The 14,669-nt window shown below is 40.0% G+C and overlaps 1 protein-coding gene across 4 annotated transcripts in view; it reads right to left on the bottom strand.

The window, feature by feature from the left end:
• The window catches only part of LOC123506908 (bifunctional protein GlmU-like), a 66,500-nt gene that overhangs the window by 1,744 nt on the left and 50,087 nt on the right, over positions 1-14,669 (bottom strand). For 2 of the 4 annotated variants that reach the window (XR_006675550.1, XM_045259299.1), the window contains exons 1-3: positions 1,840-1,987; positions 703-786; positions 450-578 (exon numbers count right to left, since the gene is read on the bottom strand). Coding sequence is in view for 3 of the 4 variants with exons in the window: in XM_045259299.1 (XP_045115234.1) it covers positions 450-578; positions 703-753 (180 nt within the window). In the remaining variant the exon portion in view is untranslated. Of the gene's footprint in view, positions 1-449; positions 579-702; positions 787-904; positions 1,082-1,839; positions 1,988-14,669 lie in introns of those variants that run through there. The other 2 variants (XM_045259300.1, XM_045259301.1) reach the window with 2 other exon arrangements.

Below are 14,669 nucleotides of genomic sequence, written 5' to 3'. Positions count from 1 at the left end.
AAGTTCATGAGTTATTCAGAAGTGAGGGACAAATGTCTTGAAACTACTACTACTACTACTACTACTACTACTACTACTACTACTACTACTACTACTAATGCTACTACTACTATTACTACTTCTACTACTACTACTACTACTGACAACGTACACATGTCAACAACAACAACAACAACAATAATAATAACAATACTACTACTACTACTACTAATAATAATAATAATAATAATAATAATAATGCCAATAATCACAACAACAACAGCAGTAACAGCAAAACGCTCTTCACTGTAGGCTACATAACACAACGACAACTGAAGGAGTGGAAGAAGGAGAGGAAGAAAGAATCACAAACTAATATAAAAGAAATACATGAAGATACTGAAAATAAATACTGACAAAATACTGAAGGCACAGAGGGAGGCGCTGACGGAGGGAGGACGCTGCCTTACCTTGTTGGTCTCCCCGTTGGTGTTAGCAGCGAGGCGGAGTGTGGCGGAGGTGACGGAGCCGCAGCAGGTCATAACGAAGACGCCCCTGGGAGCATGGCGGCGCACGTACTCCTCCAGCGCCTCCTTCACCTGTGGGAGAGGTGGTGGTGGTGGTGGTGGTTGGAGTAAGAGGCTGTTTGAATTTGTTTATAGTACCAACTAGCTAAGGAGGAGGAGGAGGAGGAGGAGGAGGAGGAGGAGGAGGAGATCTTACCTCTTGTCCAGGAATAAGCCGAAGCATATGCACTTTCAAATTACTCGCCATCCTTCCTTCCTTATTTCTTTGGAGATGGTTTACCTGTGAGTGGAGAGAGAGCACCTGAGTTAATGTGGGTAAGTCAGTGGTCATTTACTCACCCAGACACGCACTCAACATTCATATCTTTCCCTCACTCAGATTCATCCTTTACACTCACTCATTTACTTCCAGCTTTTTTCCACTTAGCGTGAAGAGTGTGCGTGTTTCAGATGCATGTCAAGTTGTGTGAGGCTTCCTTGTCTGTTGTTATTGTTTCGGCAGGTGTCTATTGTTCCCTTCCTTTCTTAATCCCTCCCCGCGGCGTCCTCTCTCCCCGTCTGAAGGCTTGACGCTGCTGATGAGTAAATCCCGCTAGAACAGGCGAGTTTGAAGGACATTCGGGTGGCAAACTGGCAATGCCGTCATTTCATGAATCCTCTTCACCTACCCATCTCACGTGAATCAATTCCATACCAAATTCCAGACTGTTGTGCCGCACTCTTAAACACGATAGCAGTCTCACACCCTCTCTTCGTTCCGTGGTATACTTCCAGCCCTCCGTAACAAATCATTCCTTTTTTGTACAGTAGTAAAGTCTAGTGAGGCTCCAGCTCTCATAGCCGTGTGTTAGGATTGTTAAAATACATTGTTTACATAACCTATCAACTTCACAACTACATAACTCATTACCTGAAAGACTATGACAATAATAACAAAATTACTAACATGAAAAAACATAAGTCTACCTACTTCTACGCTCGTTTTCTTCTATGTATCATAAAAGAAAACGAGTATCCTTAAAACATCCAGTTATTATGATGCATTCTTACACCATAAGCTCTTCTCTCAAGGACGCAGATTGATACAATTCATCTCATACACTACTCTATACACCATTCACTTCCTGATAGTGTGGAAAACAGGGCTAAACTTTTAAACACAGACGTCATAAAACTAAATACATAACAAAAACAAGACACGAGAGGACAACCACTACTAGATTACACACACTCACACTCACACACACTTTTTTTTTTTCTATTTTTGTATTGTGAAAGCTTGTTATGGATTTACGTCATGAGTAGGAGGAGGAGGAGGAGCGTGTGGACTTACCTCTCTGGCTGGGGTAGGAAGAGGAGGAGGAGGAAGAAGAACAGGAGGAGAGCTTGTTAACTAACTCCGCGTCTCTATCTTTTATTTCCCTCCCATCCCGCCAGGTGGCCACAAGGGCCCGACGAGGGATAGAGTAGAATGTTGGCTACAATGTAGTATTATGGTTAGTCTCTCTCTCTCTCTCTCTCTCTCTCTTGGGATGGTTTGACACTATAAGTATCTTTCATTCAGTAATCCTCTCATTAGAAAACACGAAATCAATTGGCTTCTGACATTTTTTTCCTCTATTGACTGCGCAAAATCTTAATAGTGCCCTCATCAACACCATGGAAACACTGCCCACTGCCCAGACTACCACAGGCTGCTTTACAGATTCCAGATAACACGTACTTCATCACCAAGAAATAGGGTGACCAGACGTCCCCGGTTTCCGGGGACAGTCCCCGATTTCAGTGACCTGTCCTCGGCTACTGCTATTCCCGGAAATGTCCCCGGTTTTCTGTAACTGAAAGATCAGAACCTAAGGGTAGGTTTTGAGTGCTCGCGGGCATATTGTTTGAGAGTGCCTGCGCATGCGTCGCCCGGGGTAGAAGAGGAGAAGCAATGGGGCGCGCGGTTGGCGCCGCGCTGGCGGGCCTAGTGTTGCCAGATTGGGCGAAAACTAGCGGATTGGGCTACTTTTGAAGGGTATGTGCTACTTAAATTCATAATCCGCTACTTGCGATTTTTGACCTACTCTATGATATGTTTGGGCTGCTTGATGACACTATTAGGCTACTTTTGTAATTTGTCTAAATTTTAACAATAATAATGACGATAATACCATAATAAAAATAAGAATAATAACAATAGTGGTAATAATAACTGAGACATTTAGAACGGTGTAGTTATGGTGCTTTTAATTATTTTTTGTGGGGAGTAGGTAACTGATGACATCGTGTCTTGTTCGTGTACGTGACGTGTCTCGCCCGGCTCGGCCGCTCGCCCCCTGCAACGCGTATCAGTTACGAATGGTGTATCGTTTGTCAAAGGGTGTTCGGTGCTTGCCCTCCTTTTTTGTGTGAAATCTTCATTCTTCAGTTCCTAAACAATGGGAAAGTGGTCAAAATACGATAAAGCTTTTCAGAATGCTTGGTTGAAGAACCCTGTCTTTGAAAAATGGTTGGAAGAAGTGAAAAATATTTAGGCTCAATTTAGATAAGAATGTACATAATTTATAGAAAAAAAAAACAAGCCAAAGAAAAATTGAAAAAAAAAAAAAAAAATCGTACATCGTGAAAGAGGACTCCACTCTCCCCCTCCCAAACCCCATGGAAAGAAATGTGAGCGGATAGTGGTAAGTACAAAATATAATAGTTAAAGTAATTAGGTATAGTCTGACCAGCCTTAATTTACGGCCGTGGGGGGGCGAGCGTCTCTGTACAGTGTTGCCACGTTTTCACTACTGTTCTGTTAATCTCTCTCTCTCTCTCTCTCTCTCTCTCTCTCTCTCTCTCTCTCTCTCTCTCTCTCTCTCTCTCTCTCTCTCTCTTACCTTTGATTCTTTAGTAAGTCATTTATAATATATATATATATATATATATATATATATATATATATATATATATATATATATATATATATATATATATATATATATATAGTGAGTGGCACGAGGTCAGTCACGTCGCCACCACAATGTGTCAAGGCCACCAGCTGGGTGTGGAAGAGTTGCCGCTCACAAGTGAATAATGCTTTTTTTTTTCACTTAGGTATTGGCATATACCTACTATTTTGTAAAAATAGAAACTACACATTAGCTTGGCTTACGAATTATGAATGCGATTATGCCTCACCCTTGAAATTACTGTAAAAGCCAGTAAATGTGAGCATTTTATCTTATAATTATAGCAACATCTGGTACTACAAGGTGAGGCTATTCGGCCTGGCCAGGCTGGGTTCATCAGTATTGCCGCCACTCACAAGACTTCTACTATTTTTTTTTTTTTTTACTTTGGATAATAGATTATTTCTTTTTTCCATGCTCATTATCTTATATCTATAACGCTGATATTATTACACACCCTAAACATACGCTAAGTACCATTATAAGTTACTACAGTTGATATCAGCAACACTGTTGAATATGCATGCCATGTTTGTATGGTACTATATAGTTTTTTTATGGATGTGATTTTATGTTGATTCAGCCATCTATATATACACAAGTCGAAATTTTATACATCTGAATTGATGGTATTTGCGATGCCTTGTACACCAATAACTTCCATTTCACATCGCATTTTTTTGGAAACGTGGCAGAACTGTAGAGCTACCCTCGCCCCACCACAGCAGTAAATTAAGCCCGGTCAGACTATAGTAGATTTTTTGTATTGAGCTACACCGTTGTGAAATCCGCTACTTTTCAAGCGTACTTCTGCTACTTTTCATTAAGAAAATCTGGCCCGCCGGCGGGCCCTCAAGGCTCAGTTGACTGCTAGACACAGACGAGGAAGTACACACACTCCTCTTTCTTGACTAGTTCGTTTTGATGACTCATTGGCAGTGCCCAGTGATTATTATACCACTGAAGAAGGTTTTTTCCCTAATGAATGATATGTGGACCGCTGAGAGAAATCGGTTCAAGGCCTCTACCATCAAAGCCATGTTAACACTGAAAACTAACTTCAATCTGCCATGCCAGGATTTCATGGAGAAGCTGACAAAAAACAAATTGATTCTTAAAAATATACACTCCTCTCAGAAATACACAGACCAGGTTAGTGCACCAAAAATCAGAATACCGGAAATAAGAAATCAATAAAAAAAAAAAAAAAACTTTTTTTGGACATTTTTTTTTTTTTTTTTTGGGGGGGAGCCAGTGCATTAGTGGGCTTTAATTTTTTCTTTGTTCTTTTTTTTTTGGGGGGGCCCTTGGCCAGTCACTTGATGCGTTAAAAAACTATTCCTTTTGATTATGATAATTATGTCCTTTTATCATTACTCTTTTAGAATGTCAAGAATAAAGAGAAGGCCTTAGTTTCCGTGAAGACGGTGAAGTGTATGGCGGACACATTTTAATGCCCGTATCACACGGTCACGTATACCCGCGACAGCGTGTCGCGCGTCTGGAATATCGACGACCGCGTCGCAGAAAACGCCGATTTTCAGAGGACAGCGGGTCATCGGGAATGATCCAAGACCGTTGTCCATTTCCCGCGACTGGAAGACCGTCGTGGAAAGACTATAATGAACATACTCCACAAAAATACTGAATTATTTTTTAAAATGCTTTATTTGGCATATATCATCAATATAATGGTGTAATTTTTCATGATTTGCATACCCATCACTTATACGATATTTATTAATTACCTACAGATAGTATCGGATTTTGTTTTGATTTGTTTACCACCACAAGTGCTGGACTGGCAGTCTGTTCGCATTGTCCTTGTGTCCCTCTCAGCAGTCTTCCCTCGCACTACCTCCTATTTGTAATAATTATGGCTCCTTTGCCGTGGGGAAAAGAGGTGGAGGTAGCCTTAATTAGTCTTATTAGAGAAGAGCCAGCCCTGTGGGACATCAGAAACAAGATGTATACAAAGAAGAGCCTCAAACGAGAATTATTCACGAGGATAGCGGCAACGCTCAAGGAATTGTTTACTGATGTGTAAAATATTACGCCAGATGAGCTTATTTTCATTGATATAAGATACCTATAACGATAAATAACAGCCTTGGAAGTAATAAACTTGAAGTTTTTGTTTGCTGATTATGCACTCGCATTGTGTATGGGTCCCCTCATGGTCACAGGCCTCCAAAAGTACACTCAACTTAAATTTAAACAAACCTGACCTAGCAAATCAAATCTAACCTAATCATTGTCATATACCTAACCTATTGGAGCTTCGGACCAGGAGGGACCCATACACTGCAGGAGCTCCAGGTTAGGTTAGGTTAGATTCAAGTAAGCTTTAAATAATTTGTGAGAAAGTTATAAAAATGTATTGGTAGATTTGTAAGTAATATACGAGAAGCTTATGCTAGCTGAAACTGACGGTTTATTTGGGTTAGTTTAGATTCAGGTAAACTTATGTTCTTTGATAGGAGATAGTTATAGAAATTTATTGGTAGATTTATAAGTAATATACTAAAAGCTTATGCTGGCTGAAACTGAGGGTTAATTTGGGTTAGTTTAGATTCAGGTAAACTTATTTTCTGTGATATGAGATAGTTATAGAAATTTATTGGTAGAGGTTCAGTGGCGCTCCGCCCGGGTTTGTTGTTGTTGTGGTGGTGAAGGTCTCGGATGGAAGATCAACGCCGTGTGCTATGTTTCCTGCGATCTGATCGTCGAACATACTGGTCGCGCGACACGCTGTCGCGGGTATACGTGACCGTGTGATACGGGCATAACAGCTAATGGGTGTTCATGATCTCAGATATTTCATCAGGTAGAGATTGTTTTTCTTTGCAACTTGGGTAAATAAGGCGAGAGAAACTTTTGATTGCTGGTTTAGAAATGGTACGGATAGTGTCCCCGTTTTAGTTTTTCCAGTGCAAAAACACTACATGAAAATGTCCCCGAAATTTGTCTCAGAAATCTGGTCACCCTACCAAGAAATAATGAACCTTGGTAATGATGGTGTAACAAGGTATAATTGTCGCCTAAACATCAGCACACCAACACCACCAACACCAGTTACACCACTCTCGCCAATCAAGTTGTTAGCGATAAGTTAATAGGGAACGTTAAAGGGAGAAGCATATTTTGAGTTGATTGTTAGGTACAAACGTGTGGGTTAAGAAATGAGTGCCACGTGTTAGCTATTCAACTTGCAGCTTCTCTTCTGTTGCCAGTATTAGGGATAATCTAACTCATCACTTCTGGAATTAGTAGTCAAATGATCAGTGTACATATAAGAGCATAAAATAAAGGAAGCTGCAACATTAACTACCGTATGCTAACTTCAATCAAATGAGTGTAACATATCGTGAACTAGCTTGCTTGAACGTACAGTAGTAATAATGTTAAATCTTAATGATAATGTTCGTGAATAGTCTAACCTAACCAATACTAAACCACACAATACTAAAATAAACAATCAAATCATCTGCCTAAAGAGTCAATATAACTTAACGTAACCTAACTTGCTCACCCTTACGTGACGCACCAATGCTAGAATCAATACTTAATGACCCGTTCACTGTACCTAACCTAACCTTACTTAACCTTACCTAACCCAACCCAACCTAACTTAACATCTAAAAGGAGGAGGCGGGTTGTGGTAAGAGTCAACGCTTGGTCGTGGTTCTCAAGGTGACGTGAATTTAGCCAGCCATCGCCAAGTGGAGAAAAAAAACAATTGCGTGCTTCCCATGAACCTTCTAGACAGCTGTTGCATTATGAGGCTTGTGGTGGGGAGGGAGATGTAGCCTAGGATTCTTGTACATTCCTTAGGGGCGGCATAAGTGAAGGCCACTCAGAAAGTCCTACCTGCGCCACCACGGGCAAGGCCATCTTATTACCCTGTCTATCTGAGCTTCCTTAAATAGAACTGAGCATCTGACGCATTAAAAATCGTCTGGCATCGGTATTAGACATGAAAGTAACTCGCTCAGCCTGACTTAATACTGAAGGAGGGATGGAAGTGCCGGAGGACGGGAAAGCATGGGAGTCACAGAAGATACATGTCATAGAAACAAGAGGAGATTCTTAAATGACGCCAACCCCTAAGTGGAAGGAAATGGCGAAAGTGGAAGATGGAACTGCAGAGAGTGAGAGTCATAAAAGGTTAAGGAGACAGAAACAAGTTGAGGAGATTTGTCCACGGCGCTAACCATTGAAAGTAGAAGATTGAACTGCAAAGGATACTGGAAAAAATATCAAGGGACAGAAACAAAAGGAGACTCGTACACGACGCAAACCCGTGACTGGAAGGAAATGGCGAAAGTAGAGGATGGAAGTACAAAAGGATGGGAGACATTGAAGATACAAAGAAAAAACGAAAAAAACAAGAAAAGAAGGAGAGCGTACACGGCGCCGACTCCTGATTCAAGGGAAGCGGTGAAAAAAATAAGCTGTAATGGCTATGTGATCCACGTGTATGTACATAACTGGGGAACTGGTTTTTGTCCCGGTAAAACGAGACACGATCAGTGCAAAACAAGTGATACGTCTAACTGAAGGTAAGCTGGCAAGGAAGCTGTGCGTGCCCGATAAAACCCAACTGTAATATGCTGTACAAAAAAAAGTATGAATAGATAAGGTAAAATAAGAGAATAAGATAATAAAAAAAGATAATTGTACGTGGCTTTTATGAAATTTGTGAGGGGAAGACAAGTTAATGATCTTGATATTTATATAACTCAAAAAAAAAAAAATACTGAGACGAGTGAACTAATTGAATGAATAAAGAAAGGAAAATATCAAAAACAATGATAATGAACGTAATTACTAACAAAACGGAGCAAAAGTAACAAGTAAAGATAGGAGAATCAAGAAAATATGAATAAAATCTTAAACAACAAACGATAAAATGATATAAAAAAAAATCTAATCAACTGAAAAATCTACAATAAAAAAAAAACAAATGAATAAATAAATAAATAGATAAAGAAGATGAAAGTGCTTCTCCTGTTGATAATTGTAGGAAACATATTAATCCATCACTAGAAGCATATCAAGTCTAAAGAATCCGTGTCACTCATGGAGAACAATAAAGAGAACAACAACAATAACAATAACAACAAGAAATCTTCCCTGTGCATCACTCCTCCCTCTACCCTCCCCTTTATCCATGAATCGTGTTATTGATACAATTACATTTATCAAATACAATAATCATACAAATACGTGTCACCACCACCACCACCACCACCACCACCACCACCAGATTTCTATCAACACAGTCGAATTTTTGTCCTACTCTGTTTATGTAGGTTATGTCTACACACAAACACGCACACGCACACACACACACACACACACACACACACACACACACACACACACACACACACACACACACTCTCTCTCTCTCTCTCTCTCTCTCTCTCTCTCTCTCTTCAATATACAAATTTTAGAAGATATCTGGAAAAGTAGTGATCTAATAAATAATCACATTTTTTAACAAACTGTGTAGATCATAAATATTTTTCCACTTTAGAGGAAATCAACAGAAAAAAAAAATATATAAGTAAACCCACATTTTCCTAACTCCGTATGTCATGGAGTTTTATGCTTAAGCTGAAAGAGATAGAAAGTTTAAAAATAGACGCACCCAATTCTCATATCAAAGGCTGATAAGATACGGCCTATTACAGACCTTAGATAGGAGGAAAATAACTGCACCAATCACAGATGAAAAAGAACGCGATAAAGAAATCATTAGAGCACGATATGACAAAAAGGCAACGCACCGATAGAGAGGCGGCCTATTAAGGGTACTTGAGTCTTCTATCAAGAGGTCATGTGCACTTTATATCCATCGCCGTGCCAACTCTGTTCTCTAACTAACCAAAAACTCATTCAATAAAAAAAGTGTCAAAATCTTTCACGTCTTCCTCGTGATTTCTGGCACGTAACCAAAAATATTTTCATCTTTCTCTCCTTCATTTCATCCTGACAGCACCACTCCCATTTCATCTATCTCTAAAGCTGAACTCTCATACCTTTACTAAAAACTCTACCTTAGATGATTCAGGGTTTATTCCTCCCTCCCATGGGTACCTTAAATGGTACCCATGTAAGGGGTAGGTGTGTCTACTGGCCTTGTCAGACAGCGACAGCGAAAATTCTAGGAGAAATGGAGAAGAATAGGAAACGATGGATGATCCGCTGATGTATGTAATAAGAGAAGCAATTACTGCTGACAAGGAAACATTGTGTGTGTGTGTGTGTGTGTTAGACACTTGCTCAGAGATGTTACTGATATTACTTTGGCTCAGGAAAGATTAAAGAATAATATTATGTCCGACTCATTCAGCAAACTAGCATACAAAGTTCTTCATTCACCTTGGAAACACACGAGGTGCACAGCTGTAGGAAATATACAAATGGTGTATACAGGATGTCATTTTACAAAATTTCAGATAAGTGAACATGCTTTGGGTGTGGAGACGTGCCGATGGCGAGGCACTGCCGATGGAGGGAGTGGTTGCTGCGTCTCTGCGGCGCCACACAAGAATGAGTTGCATGTGTTGGGGTTCCGTCTCATGTCACAGAGTATTCGTGTTTTTGTGTGTCAGCCTTGAATCAGTTTGTAGCTAAATCAAGCAATATTATGTGCTAAGTCACTCATAAGGCACTCCATACCTGTACTACGCTGCGTTTACACAAAGCGAATCGAATAGATTCAATTCATGAGGAATCATTTGAATCGAGTCATTCTGAATCAGCCTAGTTATAACCGGCTCTCAACACGTCATTCAGATGATTCAGTACCAAGGCAGCCTTCGGGAAGTATGAACGTATTGGCTGTTGCAGAAATAGCAGTGTCACAGTAGCTGAGGAAGCGTAGGCATAGGTGTATGCAACGAATAAGGATGCATGCCATTAATTCTAAAAGACTTCAGTTTGGGAGCTTTGGACATTTATTCCCATATCTGGTCAATAATTCGGAGAAGTTTTATGATTTCTTTAGGATAACCACAGTAACCACAGAATAATTTAAGATGTTGGTGGAGCCTGTCACCAACAAGAACTACTATAGGCCTGCAGGAGAAACCACGTACGTTCGTGACACTCCAAGACAATACTTTGTCTCGCCAGGTGAAGCTGTCGAGTGGCAGGACAGAATGATTCACTGCTACATTCACCGTGGAAGAAATGGGCGCACCAGTTGATACCATATCATCACATCAACTCTTTATTTAGGCTTGACAGTATACAGAGGATATTTAAATAAACACAGCTATGTTAATTTTAGTATTTTGTCATATTAACTTTTATTTTATGAGATGTGCCATACCGTAGTATCTAATAAACGAAATCAGAGGCACAGTGGGTAATAGCAGGAAGAGTACACCCCTCCCCCAGTCTGGCTGGTGCCTGGCTGACTGGCGGTTACCTTATGTCACGCGTTTCGAAAGTAGACGATACACCCTATACAGTTGCCAAATGAAAATATGTTACTTTATTCTTCACGCTTTCTGTTGTCATTTGTTTTTTGTTTTTTTAATATGCAGACTAATATTGTTTAGTAATTCGTAGGCCGCAGCAATTCTTTCTATGGTTCAGTACAATACATGTACAGGATCTCGGGGACTAGGATCACTTGGATCATATATAGCACGCCATTCTCGGACTAAATTGATTAGAATGATGAAAAAATGGATCCAAACCAATCATTGATTCTGAATCGCCATGAATCGGCATGATTTGAATTGCCTCCATTCGCCTTGTGTAAACGGTTACATTGAAACTAATGTGGAGAATTAATGCGATTCATGAATCGTATTGATTCTTCATGAATTGAATCGATTAGATTCGCTTGCTGTAAACGCAGCCGTACATGATTTATATATATTTGATTCATGATCACTCGTACGTACACCGGAAGTAAACAAATTATTTGTCTATAATTTCCCTCAACATGGATATATTTCTGTTAGATTGCACGGACTACAAGTATATAGAAAGAATTTCGTAATTTACTGTAATCCGTATATGACTGTAATTATAAGACTAATATATATGTTTAAGTGTATGGCAAGTTTACATTCTCTCTCTCTCTCTCTCTCTCTCTCTCTCTCTCTCTGTGTGTGTGTGTGTGTGTGTGTGTGTGTGTGTGTGTGTGTGTGTGTGTGTGTGTGTGTGTCTAGGTGAGTTTCCTAGTTCCCTCCCCTATGGGCCTAGTTTCGATGAGCCAGGTACCCGATTCATCAATGTGATTAAGGTAAGGGAGGGTAGATGGCTCACCTGTCACCTCTTAGCCTGGACACGCACGAACCTCACCTGTGTGTTCCGTATTATATATTGCGAATCACGACCAAGACCATACGCACAGGGACACACACACACACACACACACACACACACACACACACACACACACACACACACACACACACACACACACACACACACACACACACACACACACACACACACAGAGAGAGAGAGAGAGAGAGAGAGAGAGAGAGAGAGAGAGAGAGAGAGAGAGAGAGAGAGAGAGAGAGAGAGAGAGAGAGAGAGAGAGAGAGAGAGAGAGAGAGAGAGAGAGAGAGAGATTGTAGGTTACTGCAGGTTACATCCTTTACCTAGTTTCCTTTTTCGTGTTTACATATCTATTTACATTTTTAACACAGACACACAGGCAGACAGACAGACAGACAGACAAAACAGACAGACAAAACAGACAGACAAAACAGACAAAACAGACAGACATATAGATAGAGAAGAAAAAAAACTGACACACGAACATAAAAAAAATCACAAGAAAGAAAAAAAAAAAAAAAAACTAATGAAAACAAATTAAAAATGAGAGATATTTCTGGGAGGTATTTATGAGGAGACGAGCGTGGCGAGAAATGTTACGCAGTTGCCGTGTGTTGGGAAATGTTTGCTGGCCGATCAACACAGAACTGGATATAACTGGCTGGAGGCTCACATCTACATAAAAAAAAAAAAAAAAAAAAGATACAAGAATAAATATGGGTAAATGCAACTACGTCACAAATCGGCAACACACACACACACACACACACACACACACACACACACACACACACACACACACACACACACACACACACACCACAACTATATAAAATGCCGCATAGATAATAAATAAGCCGGGTTCTCAAGACTTTCTCCTGTTAACCCTTTCAGTACTGGGACGCATTTTTACCATGATTTTTGGGTGTGTTTAGACGAATATATTTGCATTACGTAGGGTCTATGGAGGTCAAAAGATTAATGGCCACAGTCTTCACTATTTCAATTCCCCACATGAGTTTGTGAAGCTGTATAAAATAGCTAGACAGTAAGCAGAATGAATATGGAAATGCGTCAAGGTACTGAAGGGGTTAATAACGTAGAAATCTCGTTAATCAATGACTAAAAACGGAAAAAAACCCTGAAAATAAACACAAAGCAAAAATCAACAGTAATATCTTCAAGTAGAGCCTTTTCAGAGTAGCGAAGGTGAGGCTGAAATGTTTTAGAGTAATGCACCAACACAGTAACCTCTATCTTGCCATTGCGAGGTCACCAGGCTGAGCGCTACGTGATGTCAAACTATTCTCGTCACAGTAGTAGTATCTTCAAGTAGAGAATTCTGAGAGTAGTGAAGGTGAGGCAGAAATGTTTTAGAGTATCTTGTCATTGTCAGGCCGAGCGCTATGTGATGTCATGGTATTCTCGTTGCCTTGGTGTGATGGACTGGACCTCGCTATACCCTCCACTGCTACACGAGACTGCTTATGCAATTTTCTTCTTTTTTTTTCTCTCTCTCTCTCTCTTTTCTTTGGCCATCACCCTGACATGAGTATTAAACTATTTTATTATTTTTAGTCTCTTTATTTACTTTTTTCTATTCATTCAACTTTTTATTTCCTAATCGTATATTACTAATTTCTTATTCATTTACGTGTATATTGATTTTTCCTTATTTTCTTTATAACATGTATATTTTCATACCTCTTATACGTTTCGCATATCAAAATAGAAAAGAAAAAAATACAAAATAACAGGTACACACACTCATACTGTATTCCTTGACCCAGATACACCAGCACAAAAAGAGAGAAACACCAGAATAACTAGCTTTGCTCATAATCTCGGTGTACAAAAAGGAGAGTGGTAGATGAATGAAATGGGACTCAGTGATTAGGTGTTAGTTGAGTCATCAGAGAGGTTGAAATGGGAGTCAGTAATTAGTTTAGTTGAGTCATCAGGGAGGTTGAAATGAGAGTCAGTAATTGGTTTAGTTGAGTCATCAGGGAGGTTGAAAAGATTAGACAAACTTATGGATGGGGATAATACATGGAAATAAGTAAGTTTGTTCCGTACACGGCGTACAGTGACAGCCACGTGTAGGCCTAACGGTTTTCTTTAAGTTATGAAACACGGGCATCTATCTATTCACAGGTGACAAATTATGGCTCTCTCTCTCTCTCTCTCTCTCTCTCTCTCTCTCTCTCTCTCTCTCTCTCTCTCTCTCTGTCACATTAAAGCACCTTAGAAAATCAGTTTTATCAATGCTTATTCGGCTCGGCCTCTCATACATCACATTCACCACCACCACCACCACCACCACCACCACCACCACCTTCATTTCCTCCTCCTCATCTTCGTCCTTCTCAAAACAATCTGGTTCGTGCTAATGATATACTTCAAGATAAGCAGAAGTATATAGTGTGGAGGAGGGACTGCATGGATACCGACAAGGTTGCAATGGTGGGGGTGGACTTCCTCTAATATGTGATCTGTAAGTCTAGTAGAATTAATCACTTCAGTACTAGGGCACATTTTTTACCTTGAGATTTGTGTACGATTAGACCATTTCATTGACACTAGCAAGGGTCTATGATGGAGGTCAGAAGATTAAGGGCTACAGTCTTCACTATTTTAATCCCACATAAGTTTCTGAAGCTGTATAAGATTACCAAATAGTAAGCTGAATGAATATAGAAACGCGTCATGGTACTCAAGGGGTTAATACACAAAGTCCTGTAATAATTCCGCCTCCAGGACGCTACCAGGCAGCTGCACAACGTTCACTAAGGCGACGTTTGCGAATTCATTTTTTTTTTTTTTATGTGCAGGAGGGAAACCAGTCAAGGGAAACAAAATATCAAAGAAATAAAAAAAAGGCCCACTTGAGTGCTGGTTCCCTTAAAGAATA

Source organism: Portunus trituberculatus, chromosome 21, assembly GCF_017591435.1.
Source record: "Portunus trituberculatus isolate SZX2019 chromosome 21, ASM1759143v1, whole genome shotgun sequence".
Taxonomy (NCBI): Eukaryota; Metazoa; Arthropoda; class Malacostraca; order Decapoda; family Portunidae; genus Portunus; species Portunus trituberculatus.
The sequence above is the reverse complement of the archived record's forward strand: the minus strand, read 5'-3'. Positions and strand labels throughout refer to the sequence as shown.